Here is a 16,002-nt window from a genome sequence, read left to right as displayed (position 1 = left end):
ATGTGCTTGTTCATTGCTAATAATAGGTGCTCATAACAATCCTATTACCAACTTTTCCCTTCTGCTAAGCTAAGTGCCCTTTAGAGAAYGGATGCAGGTGCAGAATCCATTTTTCCTTAGGAAGACCTATCCCATTTGATGTGGCATAGTTGAGCAGTATGACCCTATAGATTAAGTAAAAACCTCAATTGATGGTGAAAGGCAATATGCAGATAATGGGTCTCACTTTATTTGGGAATGATACATTCCCAAATATCATGAAATAGTTCCCTCAGAAGAGGTTAAATAATGTATATGTGATTTTAATGGCATTTCATTGTGGTTTCTCACATACTACCCAGGTATTTATCTCAGAACCTGGAAAATTCCGCCAAAAAGTGAAGGTGTGGATTTATGAATACTGGAATTTTACTGATTCTGTAGCAATCATCCTGTTCATGATTGGTTTTGGTTTGCGCTGGTCCAACCCCCCTGTTCAGACTGCAGGGAGGCTCCTTTACTGCCTGGATATTATATTTTGGTATACACGGCTCCTTGACCTTTTTGCCGTGAATCAGCATGCTGGCCCATATCTGACAATGATTGGGAAAATGGTAAGTATGTGCTTTGGAGCAATATTTCTGTAGTTGAGRCATCTACCTTCAGGAATATGTGAAGTTCAGAAGTGACAGAAAAGGAAAAGTCATCTARTAATTCACAGTGAATGTATCATCTGAAAATGCCATGATATTTTCTGTTTGTGAGTTGACCMTAATAGATTGCACTTCAACTTATTAATTACATTAATTTATTCACAAAAGCCACTTTTGCTTCATTCCTTAGAAAAGGATTGCATTTGAGTTAATTTGCTGATCAATCTTGGTAACAGGAGAAAGAAAAGTCATTGCCTCTTGCAGATAGGCTCATTATAATAGATAATTCCCTTAACTCCTGGAAACGGTTTCATTATTATTTCACTTTTTGATTAGAATAATTATATTCCAGTTTATCTGCAAAATTTCAGTGAAATCAAAGTTAATTTTGTTTCTCTTTTGCCATTAGAACTGCTGCCTAGTCTTGAGGGACATATGCAGATTCCTGCTGTCCTTGGCCTCAGTTACTGAGAGCTTGCTTCTTAATACTTTTATTTTCTGTCTTTCATAGTAACTATTTAGAAGACAAAATATTTTTTACTGCTGCTCCTTGCTCTCAGTTTGAAAGAAGCACCACTGAGCAAAATCACCATTTTAAGGTCTCTGCATTTTTTATGTCTTGTTGAAGATCTGAGAGGGACATGAGAAGCAAGTAGGACTTGTGGCTTTTTCATCTAGGATGATTTTAACATTTATAAAATGGTCGTGTAGTGCAGATCACAGAAATAAAATATTTTTATTTCGCCCAGCATATTAGATTATTACTCCAATTTTAAATTCTAATTTGTAAAAATGGAGATTGATACYGTTCCCAAAAATGAATGTCTCTTTTACCTACAATTAACACAGCTAATTCTTTGACACAAACATATCTTCCAGACAGCAAACATGTTCTACATTGTGGTCATGATGGCCATAGTCCTGTTGAGTTTTGGGGTATCCCGAAAGGCAATCCTTTCACCAGAGGAGCCTCCTTCTTGGACACTGGCACGAGATATTGTATTTCAGCCCTACTGGATGATGTTTGGCGAGGTCTATGCTGGAGAAATAGATGGTAGGTAATTTTCAGAATATAGTTCAACAGCTTAAATTAAATATGTGCAGAAACATGCCTACTTTGGTCTACTTGAATTTTTGACTACCTGCTAAGTCTGTTCTTTCTCAAATAATTCTGATTCTATATATATGTCTGTAATGGATAATACTGCATGAATGAAGTTGAAAATAGGAGTTTCTTTGTTAAAAATAAAGATTAAGCTTTAAACCCTTCAAATTTAGTATTTCAAATTAAGTTTACTGCAACTATCAGGGCAAATCTCATAGGAACTAATRCAGAGCTGCTGCCTGGTCAAGGGATCTGGCAGTGAAATAATCTTCCAGTTAAGTGAATCCAAAGCTGCTGAGCTCTTGGAGAAAAAACGATAAAGTTGCCTTAAAGGAGGAAAGAATAAAGGGGGAAAAGTAAGGGAGAAATAAGTTACCTGSCACCATTCTTATACAGGTAAACTATGTGCAGATAGGAGAGATAGAACCAAACAATGTATATAGGAAAAATTATACATCTTGATTMTGGCTTTGACCTTGTTTCAGTAAGACAGAGGAACAAGGCTGACCACAGGTATTGAAACATTAGAGATGTAAGGTGCTGTCATGCTGCTGACTGAAGGTATAAGTGAGCAGCCCCTAAAACAGGAAAGTAGGCTTGCAAATAGAAATGTATATTTAGGGTACATAGTTTGGCACCGACCCAATTCATTAAAATAAGTAAAGATGCTGCATCCATTTTTACAGCTGAAACAGTCACATGTATTTTAGTTATATAAATCGAAATTCTTCTGATGAAAGCACAATGTTAAGTTTCCCACTTTAATCCATGTAATCACTTAATAATTTTAAACCTTTAGAAATCTGACACTTCCCAAAAAGCTATTATTTCTCTAGTGACTCTTTATGCTGCAAAATATGTCCTGAATTTAGGGCTGCTGCTTTATAAGCATGTTTCAAAATTTCCTCAAAAGAGTAAAATTTGATTAGAGATTAMAAAGATCAAAACATATTTATTTTGACAATTGAAAAACATCAAAAAGTGTCCATTAATTTCCATTTTTTGTTGCTTCATGTCACAAATGCTGGTATCCATATATCCTTTTGCACACAAGTTAATTTTAAGTTTTGTGTGAAGCTCTGTGCTCCAGAACTGATAAAGCAGCTTTGAGCTGATAAAGCTGCTTTGAGCAGCTTTTGAAAGCTCCACTTTCCACAGTGGAGTTTGTGAAGCTCACTTGAGCGTGTGCCATCTCCCAAACTCATTTCACTTGCATTTTCACTTTCACTGTTTTTCTCCTTAACGAAGWGTGAAATGGCTGGCATGAGGACTGATATGTCTGAACTGGTGTCTGCAGCTTCTGAACTGCAATGGTAGCTAGGGCAGTAGCAGCATGAAGAGCTCTCAGTTCTCCTTTAGGTGGGTGCTGGGCATTAATTTGGAAATGCAGTGATGTATCTCTGTGAAATTAGTGAGGACTGTTCTGTTCCTTGATGGGACAAATGAGAAGCACAGACCATTGCTGTGCTCTGCTGTGGTTTCCTAGCTACCCATGTTGTGTATGTCCTTCATTTCCAGTGTGTGAAACCAATGAAGACTGCCCTCCTGGCTCCTTCCTCACACCATTCCTCCAAGCTGTCTACCTCTTCGTGCAGTACATCATCATGGTCAACTTGCTTATTGCRTTCTTTAAGTAAGTACCTGGGTATAGTGCTGCAAAAGATTTCACCAAAAATGCCCCAGCAAGGGCATCTTGGTGGTCGTGTTTGTACCCCATCTGCTATGGGGATGAGTTGAATAAGAAAAAGAATGGTGGTAGCAAGACGGTGAGAGGAAAGGGATGGTGAGAACACACCCAAACTGTTTTGGCACTTATAAAGAATCTGACTCTGTGGAAGCAGACAACTGCAGTTGGCAAAAAAGGCAACATTAATTCARCTCTGAAGTAATTTTCCCTTTTTCCCTAAAAGTTGTGTTTGTTGTACTGAGAGCCTATGTAGCATTGATCATAGGGTAGCTCAAGTTCCAAATTGGCAGATGTGTGGGAGGTGTTCAAGAGAAGAGGATAATGACTGCAAGAGTATGCTTTTTSTTTAGGAAATAATTTCAAAATTCTTGTAATTTGATGCAATGTTCTAGATGGAAATCTAACTGTAATGTTTTTTACAATTTGCCTTTTAATGTGGGTTGCCAGAGTAGGAAGGGTCTTTTTAGTAATTCTATAGTAATACTACAGTAATTAATGAGTCTCTTTATAGTAATTCTAACCCTTCAAGTTTTGACAGGAACTCCTTGTAATGGATCAAATTGTGTAAAATGTTAGTAAAGAGCAGCCTAACCCAAGTAGTTTTTTTTTCCTAGAGTTCTAGCATTTTTGGAGAAGAAAAAGTCAGCTGTACGCTAAAAAAAAAAATCAAATGAATAAATGAAGTCATTAATATTCAAGAAACTGAATTATCAAAACTCATTCTATTTCCTCTTCCAATAAGAAATCCCTTTCCTGAAATTGTGTCAAGGAATAAAATGTTTATTTTATACATTATATATTATTTTAGAGCTGTGAAATAGTAATTTGAATTTTTTTTTTGAATTAAACCTTTAGTTTAATGATGATATGCTCAATCTTCTTCATAGTGATTTGATTGTTCCAGAAGTGGGACTAAAAATGTGTGGGTATGAGAAATTATGMTCTCAGAAGGAAATCTGATGTTTTTGCTGGGTGTGTGGTATGATAGTGCACCTGAAATTACAGTGCTAGAAACCACAAGGTTTTTTCCTGTGCTTGGATTTATGATAGTAGATACAGAAGATTATTCAATGTGACAGCAGTCAAGTTCAGCAATTTCACAGCTCTAATGAATATTCTGCAGAAGAACGGCTTGTGTAGCTGCAGCAATGATGTTTTTAGGGGAGTGCACAGGACTWTTTGTAAACCCTCTTCTCTTAGTTTGATGCCTGCTGTTAATCCAGTCCAAAGAGGCAAACAATGTTGGGTTCTCTGTTAGGCTGTGTATTGAAGTTTAAATAATATCACTGGGATTTCCAAGCCACGTCAGTGATATCTTTTGCTCAGCTCCCATTAGCATGGATGGGAATTGGATCTCCAGATGTGTTAGGCAGGTTTACCGATCTCATGCTCAGTTCACTGGTTGTGGACACGTGCTGCTGCTTTGTCAAATGGAAGCTGCTAAGCTGATTTACCTCACTGGGGAAATGGGGCTTTTCCTCAGTGTCAGATTGGATCTGTAGAGAGGTGTCTTGTGCTACACTGGGAGTACTCCTCACATGAGTGTTTCACCCTCCTTCCCCTCTCCCTCTCTCCTCAGTAACGTTTACTTTGATTTGAAATCCATATCAAACAAGCTCTGGAAGTACAACCGGTACCGCTACATCATGACCTACCATGAGAAGCCGTGGCTGCCCCCACCATTCATCCTCCTGAGTCACATTGGGCTTCTGATAAACTGCATCTTCCGYCATCAGCCCCCAAACGAGCTGGACCAAGAGGAAGGCGATGTTGGACTAAGTAAGCTGGGAACCAAAAGAAAGAGTTCACCCCATCACTCCCAACACTGTGGAGTTGACTTCAAACAGAAAACAAAAACCCCAAACAAACAAAACCAAAAAATTCCGGGGTACGGGCCTGCTTTAATCTGAAAGAAAGAATTTACCTTGCCCGCCTGAAAACTATTGCAGGAAAAATGACTAGGTGACTAGGGGGATGCTTTGCTTTGTGATTGGCTGTTGCTGTGCTACATACTGTGTATCAGTCAAGATATCTCACAACTCTGAGCTGTAAAAAACTGACAGCAACTTATTCTGTTCAGACAGCAACTTATTCTGAATACAGAATTTCTCTTTGTTTAAGAAAATAAGCAGTACTGAAGGTGTACATTTCTGCATATTCATCATGAAAACACCAACAATTCCTCTTTCATTAGCTGGAGAAAATTGCCAAGGATAGAGGAGTGATGGCAGATGCAGAGAGACAGCAAAGGGGCTTCCCATCTCCTCGCTGTTTCCCCTCCCTTTTTCCACTGGTTTATCAATGCACCTTGCCTTCTTCACCTTTCCCAGCTTGAACTTCTTCATCCCGGGTCCTTCCTAATGCTGTTCTCAGGTGATGCCAGTTCCCTGTCCCACTGCCTCCAGCTCTGCCCGGAGTAGCTCTTGCTGTTGTGGGTAGGGGACCTCAGGACATTGGGATGTAAATGAATACCCAGCAGTGGGGCTTGGTGGTGCAGTTGAGGAAGGGAAATGGGGAGGAGGAGAGGCTGGTCACCGTAACCATATCTAAAAGAACACTGGGAAGCACTGGTAYATGGTATTTTACAGCCTCATCCTTTTTGATGCAACTCACACCCTTGATACCTTGTAAGAGAGGTGTGCAGACCCTGCCTGGGTTATGGCTCACTCAGAATGTTCTCTGCTGCACATGAATCCCTGAAGAGGTCTGTTCATGCCACAGCTATTTACAGAGTCCAAACCCAGGATAAACTAACCAACGCTGAGCTGCTGCACTGCTGTTCCCAGGCTCAGCTCCTCCTCAGCTGGATACAGCAGCCTGCTCTGGGAGGCCATYGCTTATTTTATGTGCAAGCACAAGTTAGCACAAGACATGGCACAGGGGGTGTCTTGTAACGAGTATGAGGCTAAAGGGAAACCCAAAYCCCTGCTTTGCACATCTAAAAGTCCTTGGATAGAAGAGGACTCGTGCCTTGCTAACACTTTTCTCAGAAGGGTTTTTTTTTCTGTTTAGGTACTTCTGGATACCCTTTCTATATACCTTCACATTGCTTGATARCTTTCTTTAATTATGGTTTTATAATTAATTGGTTTTCACAATGAGGATCCAGTGCCACCCTGTGGAAAATCAATACCAAGAAACAGAGTAAAATCTTGGAGKAAGAAACAGACATCAGTTAAGGGAGAAAAGTGCCTAGAAGGTGATCAAGTCTCATTTGRAGTGAGAGGGGGAACCCCAAAACACTGCAGGGGTCTTCACTGCTGAGCTTGTGTTGCTGTAGCATCCTTGTAGCAAACACTTGCTGCCTTGCTGCTTGGAACAGATGTAAATTAATTATGTGAAGAAAAGAAGAGTCTGAAGGTTTAAGAACTGAATGGGCAGTAATTTTTGTAGGTGAATAGTCCTAAGTGAATGCCTGGACCAAATTGACTGAATCTTTTGTAAGCCTTACCTAACTATATGCAAATCTTGTGGGTGACACGTGTATAACAAAATGAAGGAAAAGGTCTGTGGGAAAATACACCTTTGTGAGCAGCCRTTCCAATATGCACTTTTGAGGCTTTAAAGAGGAGTACCCTGGGATTTTTGTCGATGTGGTTTTGTTCCTTGTGTAAGGAAAGACAAAATGCCATGTTTTCATGTATTTGACATGTTGAATCCTTACACTCAAGCCCTAATTCATACAGTTAGGTGTGATTCATTCTTGCCAAGGGGGAGTCTAAACAAGTTTTTCACAGGTGGTTTNNNCTGGTGGACACTAATAAATGATTGCAATTATCAGCATGCTTCATACTGATTCTTACCTCCTTTGTTCAGAGCTTTACCTGAGTGATGAGGAGTTAAAGAAACTCCATGACTTTGAGGAACAGTGTGTGGAAGAATATTTTCATGAAAAGAATGAAAACCTGAGTTCCAGTGACAGTGAAAGGATCCGTTTGACCACAGAAAGGTGTGGYTTTGTGCATATTTATGGTTTTTGTATAAATTTATCACATAAAAAGAGTTTGATAAGTTAGTGCTTTTGAGGCATGCTGTGGCCACAGTGAATACACATAGGCCTCGTTAATTTGATGGAAATGTACCTGTTTCAATGTCTGCATTGGTTTGAGGTGACAGGTGGGTCTGTCTGGAAAGCCYTGCTGGCAGAATGGCATCCCCAGATGTGAGAAGTGTGCACATGGTTAAACAGGTACRGTAAGGTGTTGCTCAGTTTCACTTTTGCAAATCAGGTTGCACTACAAAAGGAAGCCAGAGAACAGCATATAATACCTAATTTTGTTTAAAACTTAGGGTTTTCATTTTTTTAAAACTCTTTCCATAGAAATTAATGGTATATTCACCACTGATTTCAATAGAAAGCTAAATTAGGCCAATACTRACAGTTTTGAATCCCTGTTGGCACTTGTGTATTGACATTTTGTAAACCTAGACACCATACTGCAAATATTGCTGCAATGGCTGTTTCTGTAAAGAGCCATGATTCTCAATCATGAGCATTACTCTCCCAGTTCAAACTATAAAAWGTCTTATTACATGCCAACCCTGATCTCATCTAACAAATTTGTTTTGCCTAGAGAAAGATAGCATCTTAATTTTTGCTTGTTCATAATCTTGTTTTCTGCATGTTGAAACAAAACACAGAAACAAAATAAATGTCTCCTTAAAAAGAATTTAAATAAGTARCTTTTTTCAAAAGCTGCAGAATTGATCATTTCAAGAACGTTTCATTTACAGAATAAATATAGATCTGGAAAGGATTTTTTTTCTGACTACAAGTGAAACACATTTCACAGAATTGCATAACATGATTGCAAAAAATTAATTWAGATTAATAAAATGTTCTGGTCTTTGATTTTATTCAGCAATGGCTTAATATTATATATTTTAGTTACTCTGTGACAAAGGAAWGAAATGAGTACTGCATACTGCCTGAAGCTAGTTTATCATTGTCTTAGAGTGTCAGAGAGTACTTTCAGAAAATATGAAGATAAAGATTTGGTTAAAATTATGTAATTCCAGGCCAAGAAGTTCCTGCATTTTTCACTGGGGAATTTAAAGATAATAATAAAAAAACTTTCCATTTTGGGCAGTTGAATTTTACCTGAAGATAACCAATGGTGTAAGATGTGCAGAACCTGCTTCCAGAGACCAGAGCGGTTCTTGGGAAGCCCCCTTCCTCTGCAGTCTCCAGAATTGAGAAATGCAGGATTAAAGGGTACCTGTAGATTTGTGTGAGCCTTATCCTTTCCATGCTTGCACAAGAAATGTAAAATGCAGGACATCCAGCTGACAAGCAGTATATTTCATTTGCAGCAACAGCCCGTGTACCCTGCCATCCACGGTTTAGTAAAGCTATGACAATAAATGGGTATTAGTAGGAAAAAAGCAGTTTTTAAAATAGGTACTCTTTGAGCAAAAAATCTGCTTCCTTCAGAAACCCACTGGCAGTTGGCTGACTGTTGTCAAATATGGATATTTATAGGAAAGAAAGTCACCATTRAAAAAGAAAAAAAAAGCCCTTTTGAAAACAATGACTTCTTGAAATRTGTTAATGGTTCTTTCATCATCTTGCAAACATGTAAACATCTATGTTTTGGGGTCTTTAAATTACGTTTTCTTCTTTTCTCTAGAGTGGAAGAGATGTTTCAACAACTTAAAGAAGTGCATGAGAAGGTATTTTATATCAAGGAGTCTTTRTTCTCCCTGGATAGCCAGCTAGGACATTTGCAAGACCTGTCTGCATTGACCGTGGACATCCTGAAAGTGCTTTCAGCTGTGGACACCTTGAAGGTGGAAGAAGCCTTACTGGCTGACAGAAAACACCAACCCTGTCGGAAGCTGCCCCACAGCTGGAGCAATGCATTCTATTCCAAGACTCTGAGCAGCCTGGAGTGCTTGTGTGACAAGAAGTACCACTATTACAGCATGCCACCCTCCCTCTTACGGAGCTTGGTGCGGACTCAGTCACCATCAGAATGCAAACCCCTRAGCTCTGAGAGGAACAAGGTGGTAGAGGACAGCTGTCGACAGGTGGAAATGGAAACAGACACACTCACTTCAGGAGTATCCTCYGAGACTAAGTCATCTCCTAGGTATGGGCAGTTTTTGATGCCCCCTGACCATCAGGGAGGGTCTTTTTCTGAGGATGTCACCTTAAACTGGTCCTTTTTGGACACTTCTGCCCAGTACAAGGATGAGGCATTCAGAAATGACTTGCAGAGTAGCATTGTGGTTCAGCAAAGCTTGCCGAGCATCAACCTCCTTGGAAAGGAGCCAGAAGGTTTTCAGTGGAGCCAGAGAGACTTTGTTGTTCATTTGCCACCAGAAAAGATCAATGCTCATCCTCTTGGTCTCCAGCTGTCACTGGGTATTGAAGAAAGTGCAGCATCCCCCTGTGATGGCAGGGAAGAAACAGAAGGTGGTTATGTGAACTGGGGATTCTCTGAAGGCGATGAAAAAGGAATTTTCATCTCAGATTCCAAGAAGAAAGCCCTGTACATACCTTCCTCCTGTGACAGGGACAACAATTTCCAGAATACTCCTCCCAGGCATGTCCAGTTAAGTGGCTCRAAGTCCTTCTCCTACAACTCCGACAAGTCGAGTCACAGCAGCAGCATCTCTCAGAACAGACTGAAACGAAGCATCTCCTTCTGGATCAGCCCACTCTGGAGGGACTGGAGTTTCTGCAGAAGCAACAGCTTACCATCCCCCAAGAAACAGCAATCAGGGAAAACCTGCAAGGCTATAGGTGGTAAACTTTAAACCTGTACAGTATCTTTTACTGGAGTCCAAGTCATTACAAAGATGTTTCATTTGCCCCTAAGGAGGTATTAGATGCAGTGGTGGATAGCAGTAGAGAATCCAGAGTTCCTCTTTCTCTTCCTTTGGGTGGGTCTGGCTGTTGAGAATATCTGAAGGGTGCTTGGTATCCAAGCTGCAACACGTCTATATGTCAGCTACCCTTATTTGCCCTGTTTCATGGGATGTCCTCATGACTACACAGACAGGTGACAGAAGGATTGTGCTCACTCTGAGGAAGTCTCATGCCCTGGGTTGCAACGAAAGAGTTGAAGGAACCTTAATATATTACACGATCCCCTGGAGATATATCAGCAGTGTCACAGATGGGTACATTGGGAATGAAAAGGCATAGATTTCTGTAGACAGTTTAAATACCTTCCTGTCCACCATCAAATTTGCTTATCAAGAGCTAAAATACGTCAGATTTGTTGTAATTATAAGTAGTATGAAATTATGGATAATATTTGGTTTTTTATATCCTGTGTGGTGTGTACATCTTTGCACTGAACTACTTGAGTCCTCTGTTTGGATGTTATCCATATTTCTCAGATTGCTTTAGACATCTTCAGTTCTCAGTCCTATCAGATTTTCTTTTAGTAAACAGAAGCTCTGTAGCTTAAAGGTGTTTTTTGACTCTTTCCTGCAGAATCTTTAGGATCCAGTGAGCTACACCACAGTGAGGCAACAAAAGCAAAACAGCAAAACAGAGACAGAAAGTCTGGGAGAGGAAAGAGGAATCAAAAACCTCTTCAGGTGCCGGTATGGGCATATGCAAGAGAATCGTGCATCTCAAAATTGTATTTTTCGTTTCTTACGAGTTGTTCTGCAGTGTGGCTTAATTGAAAATGTATACATCGAAAATGCTGCACACAATTGGGGCATCTCGTGTGTGTGTAGCTTTGTTTGATTTCCCTTTTTGTGAATGTGTGGGATTTCTGGTTTGACCTTGCTGTCATCCAGCAGGAYTCCCATAGACTTTTTCAGAACCCATCAAACATTTAGCACATTTTGCACTTTGCAGAAAGCATATTGAATATGTGACCTGTATGGGGCAACTTTGGCAACTGTGTCTGTGTGCTAATAAATAAGTGTCTATTTCTAGAGCTATAAAGAAATTTTTAGGGTCTTTGTTATTTGGAAAGAATTATCACTCTTAAAAGAGATGAATGCTGAGGACTGGTTTGTTTACATAAGGTACTCAGGTCAGCAAAGGATCTTAGACTTGTACTTTGAAATTTAATATATCTRAAGGTACTAGATCTCAAAGTTCAGATACCTTCAGTTAGTGTGAGGCTTTTCATCAGTGGTACTTACTAGACAAAAGCAACATATCTTCTGCAGCTTGCAACAAAAATGGGAAAATTCTCAGCTGGGACGGCATTCAGTCATTGGCATTTTGGTGATGCTCTAAAAGGCCATGTCAGAYGCTGTCAGAGAAACTGTGGAGACCCTAATCATTGTGAAAATTAAGTATTGCTTTGTCTGTTTCTTGCCAGGTGATTAGAGTGGATGATTGTCCCCAGAACACTCAAGTGAGCTCAGAGCCGGCAGAGATCAGTGTCTGGGATGAGCAAGAGAAACACAGCAAGAATTGGCTCACYGTGTCTAATTTCAGTCAGCTAAGTATGTTACATGTTGCAAACAGTGCTTTTAAAAATAAGCAGTAAATAAAATACAAAAAATCAAAATGTCATTCACCATTTTCATCTGTTGGCATAATTTCCATAAAACTAAACTTAGTTTCCAGGCATGCATGTCTTGAAAAATTGAAGAGCCATAGGTTGGATGGAAGGTGAGCTGAATCTTTCTGGGACCACTGCCTGTCTTGCATGGGAGATAGCAGAGTGCTAATACTCAGGAGCAAGTATGGACAAGGAGAATGATGCCTTTGTCTCCTCTCCTGAAGTAAATTCCAAAGTGACACGTCTAAACATCCTGGCTAGTTGCAAAAAATAAACTCATGATTTCTTAGAACATTTACACTCACAGGAGTGCTGTGGTACTGTATCTGCTGGCAGATCCTCTGCCTGCATTATTCATTTCTCATTGCTCAGAAACACATCYTCTAAGTGAAGAAATTAATTCTGTATGGTCTCTTTTGCAGTGAAAAGGAATTACATTCTTGCTCTTAATTTAGTGATTCTCCATCTCTTTCATTCTCAGAAGTCTGTGCATTATTGGTCTCATCTTTCAGCTTTGCTGTGATGTGGGTCACAGATTTCATCCTGCCAGCTGCTGAGAGAAGTACCAGGGAATGCTGTGACTCAGGACCACTTGGTCTGAGGAGGGCTGTGCCCCCAAGTCTGCTGAAAAAGAATGGAAATAGCCTGTTTTAACCCTATCAAAGTCTGTCATTGTGTTTGTATCCTATTACACACTTGCTGGGACAATATGGTACAGAGGTGTTTATTTTATAATACTGCACAGCTGCTTAGTTTACAGTGACAGAGCTGCTCCTTCCCACTCTGGAAATGGCTGACAGCTGCTCTTTTGGCCAGGTTTGGAACGGCTCCATTACAAGCACCAGAAAACCAAAAATCAAGACATCAGTAGGCACACCATACCGTTCTGTGATTACCTGAGGCATTCTCGAGAGGTAAGACCTAGGATTGCACATCCTAATCCCCAATTTTGGCTGGGCTGAGCCCAGAGTAGCTCTACAGTCATCCCTGGATTTACCAAGAGAGTTTCTTTGTCATGCCACACCTCTGTGAGAGATGAGAAGTTTTGTTGTTTGCTGGCACCGTGTATGTGTGGAAGCCAGTGAATAATTTAACAGCTGCTAACACTCTACTTAGATTATTGAAATAGGATATTATATTATTGAATCTTACAGTGGTTCTGAACATTAATTTAGTCATAAATGACGTGTGTTGACGTTCAATCAGGCAATGTGGGAGCRCACAGATTGGTCTTGAGCTTGTGAGCAGAACGGATTAGAAGCAAATTTTGGAAAGTTAGCTACACGCCGCTCACTTCATCATATAGCTWTTTCTTGCAAAGGGTAGTTAAATATTCATAATAATTGCAGATCATAGATTCCTTAACCATTGGCTTATAAATGCCATATTTTATTATTTACCAGAATAAATCTGCAGCTCTGTAATCTAAAGGCCTTTTTCCCAAGTGAACCAACATAAGCCCCTGGAATTTGATGGAGCTAGACCAATTTATATTTCCTGAAGACTTGAGCAGGAATCTGGATTGTGGAAACTATTATCTGTCTTAAAACTAAATGTAGCTAATAGAAGAGGTGGTATGGCTAATGGAAAAAAATGTACCATTCATTAAACTTTGTTGGGTTATCTCAGAGATATGAAAGGAAATTAAATGAGAGGAAATTAACAAAGTATAAATTAAGAAAAGGAAATATGAAAAGATCCTTTCCTCTTTCTTTTCAACAGTACCAAGGCATTCTTCCTTGATGGTTTTACTTATAGCACTTTTGATTATTAAAATGGAGATCTCGCAAAGATAAATCTATTTTCACTGAAAATGTTTGGGGCAGATGTTTTTTGTGAGATTTTTGGTGGATTTTTTGTGGGTTTTTTTTGTTAGTTTGTTTGCTTTATTTCATTGGGTTTGGGATTTTTTTTTGTTTGCTTGTTTTGTATTTATTTTAGGAATAAAAATGAACCTAATGATTTCMGTTATGCCATTCTGAGTGCTGTAAAAATTGAATCCCAAATACCAGGGACAAAAGCTTTAATGTGAATTTTYAAAATGTTGTGGTTTTGTATGAAAAAGTGATGAGACAGAGAAATAGAAATAAATTTACTGATTTTGTATTCTGTAAAACCTAGCTTCTAAATAAAAAAATCTTTGAAATGTGAAACACAGGATCAGACAGGCAAAATAAAGGTAAAATCAGGAAAACTTTGTGAGGGAATGAAGTAATTCRCTGCTTCAAAACCTCTATTAAGATATTTTTGAATAAAACTTCAGTGTGAGATTTTTAAAATTCTAAAAAAACTTCCACTGATTAATAGCAGTATTGGATTTAGGCTGAAACCAGTCGCTTCCAGAACACTGTCTTCAAATTATTTATTCTTCCAAGATACAGTCTCCAGTATCCACCGATTTGTTGTGCCTCTCCCTAAGTCCYCTCTGTACTATGAAAGTTTGTATTTATCACTGAGAAGTAAAAAAGTTGCGGCATCCAAGTGTTCCACTTGTAGGGTATTTTAAAGATATGTATCTTTCTCAAAGTGAAACTCCTCATTCATGGCATACTAATGGTTCAGAAATCCCTCCTGATAGGTAGCAGGGAGCAAAGCAAGGAGGTGTGTAGGAAGGTTTTGTTTAAGGTTTTTTCATCTTCAAAGCAATCTACAAGTTCARTATGAGAGAAATTTTAAAAAAATTACAAGTCAATTATGTGAGAGAAATTTAAAAAAATATAGGAGTCAGTTCTATTTCAGGTTAAATTAAAAGTTGAATTTCAGTTGATTCATCATTAAACTTAGTTGTCCTTTAGCTTTTGTTTCTTGTTTGTTTGTTGAATTTTTGTTTTGGTTTTTTTTTGTTGTTGTTGTTTTTGTTTTTTGTGGTTTTTTTTTTTGGGGGGGGGGTTTGTTGGTTTTTTGGTTTTTTTGCATGTTGGGCTAGGTTTTTGGTTTGGTTTGGTTTGGTTTTGGTGGGGGTGTATGTTTCTTTTGAGGATCGAAATCTGCCTGACTACTATTCAGAAGAGTAATTACATTTCTTACTACCACATTAGAGGACCCGGCTGGTTCATTTTTTTTTTCCTAACATGGCTCAGAGTTTAAAAGATTATTTCAGTATTTCTTTAAATATAAGACCTGGAAAATGTGTGGTCCAAATATCCCTGGAAAGCTGCCCAGCTTGTTACCCTCTTCTGTTCCAGGGGGTTTGAGTGAGTTTATTTTCAACAACTGTAAAGCCTATCCCTGCACTGGAATTTTCCAGCATAAAGGAAGTTCTCTAATCCTGTGCAGGTTGTAAGACCTTTAACAAGCTTTGTGAGTTCATTGAGTTCTAGGTGGTATTTCATTCACGTGTTTGGAGACAACGTGGAAMATTGCAATGTGAGCAAATCAGTTCCAATTTAGTGCAGGTACTTTAGTGCTGTGACTCACCTGCCTGTCGGGGTCATTGTTCATGTTAGCAATCAGCACATTAAGAGGTGTTTTCAAGATTGTACGTTCTTGAGCTGTGCAGTGTGTATATGATAAAGATGTGCGTATTTTACCAGTAAAAGTATCTCTCTTTTTTTAGGATTTGAGTTATAGYGTATTTGGAAACACCAAGAAAAGTAATCCAAACAGGAATTCCTCGTATGTATTTTTAGTATATTATACTCATCACGTGTTTTCAGAAAGAAATGTCTGCAGCTTTCCACTTCACTTCTGAAATATACTCAGGATGAGAAATCCATGTGAAATCAAGAGTTAAGGCAATTCACTTTCAGTTTCTTTCAATGAAGTCTTATTAATGGAGATAAAGCAGATCCATTTAAATAAAGTGTGTGATTTTAGGTGGAATAGACACCCTTTCTAACTTTAACAATAATTGAATTTTCTAATTCAGTCACTAAGATGAGAGTTGGACTTGATGATTTACATGGTCTTTTCCAACCTYAATAATTCTATGATTCTGCAGTGATTCTGTAGTTCTGTAACCACAGAATCTTTAATTAGACATTTTCTCTGATCTAGTCAGCATTAAAAGTTGTATTTGCTTTTGCTGTGCAATTGCATGCTTTATGTATTTAGCAATTACAATGCTAGCAGCTCCTGAAAACTTCTCTCATTCAC

The 16,002-nt window shown here is 38.9% G+C and overlaps 1 protein-coding gene across 1 annotated transcript in view; it reads left to right on the top strand.

Annotated features, from left to right (window-relative positions):
• Positions 1 to 16,002, top strand: part of LOC130577362 (transient receptor potential cation channel subfamily M member 6-like) — a 74,251-nt gene that overhangs the window by 56,087 nt on the left and 2,162 nt on the right. Inside the window, exons 23-32 of the mRNA XM_057372652.1 lie at positions 342 to 593; positions 1,512 to 1,686; positions 3,256 to 3,370; positions 5,004 to 5,203; positions 7,241 to 7,373; positions 9,055 to 10,172; positions 10,872 to 10,984; positions 11,722 to 11,848; positions 12,724 to 12,821; positions 15,464 to 15,522. Coding sequence (XP_057228635.1) covers positions 342 to 593; positions 1,512 to 1,686; positions 3,256 to 3,370; positions 5,004 to 5,203; positions 7,241 to 7,373; positions 9,055 to 10,172; positions 10,872 to 10,984; positions 11,722 to 11,848; positions 12,724 to 12,821; positions 15,464 to 15,522 — 2,390 coding nt within the window. The remainder of the gene's footprint in view (positions 1 to 341; positions 594 to 1,511; positions 1,687 to 3,255; positions 3,371 to 5,003; positions 5,204 to 7,240; positions 7,374 to 9,054; positions 10,173 to 10,871; positions 10,985 to 11,721; positions 11,849 to 12,723; positions 12,822 to 15,463; positions 15,523 to 16,002) is intronic.

Source organism: Malurus melanocephalus, unplaced genomic scaffold (genome assembly GCF_030028575.1).
Source record: "Malurus melanocephalus ecotype Western Australia unplaced genomic scaffold, MMel_1.1 scaffold_7, whole genome shotgun sequence".
NCBI lineage: Eukaryota > Metazoa > Chordata > Aves > Passeriformes > Maluridae > Malurus > Malurus melanocephalus.
The sequence above is the reverse complement of the archived record's forward strand: the minus strand, read 5'-3'. Positions and strand labels throughout refer to the sequence as shown.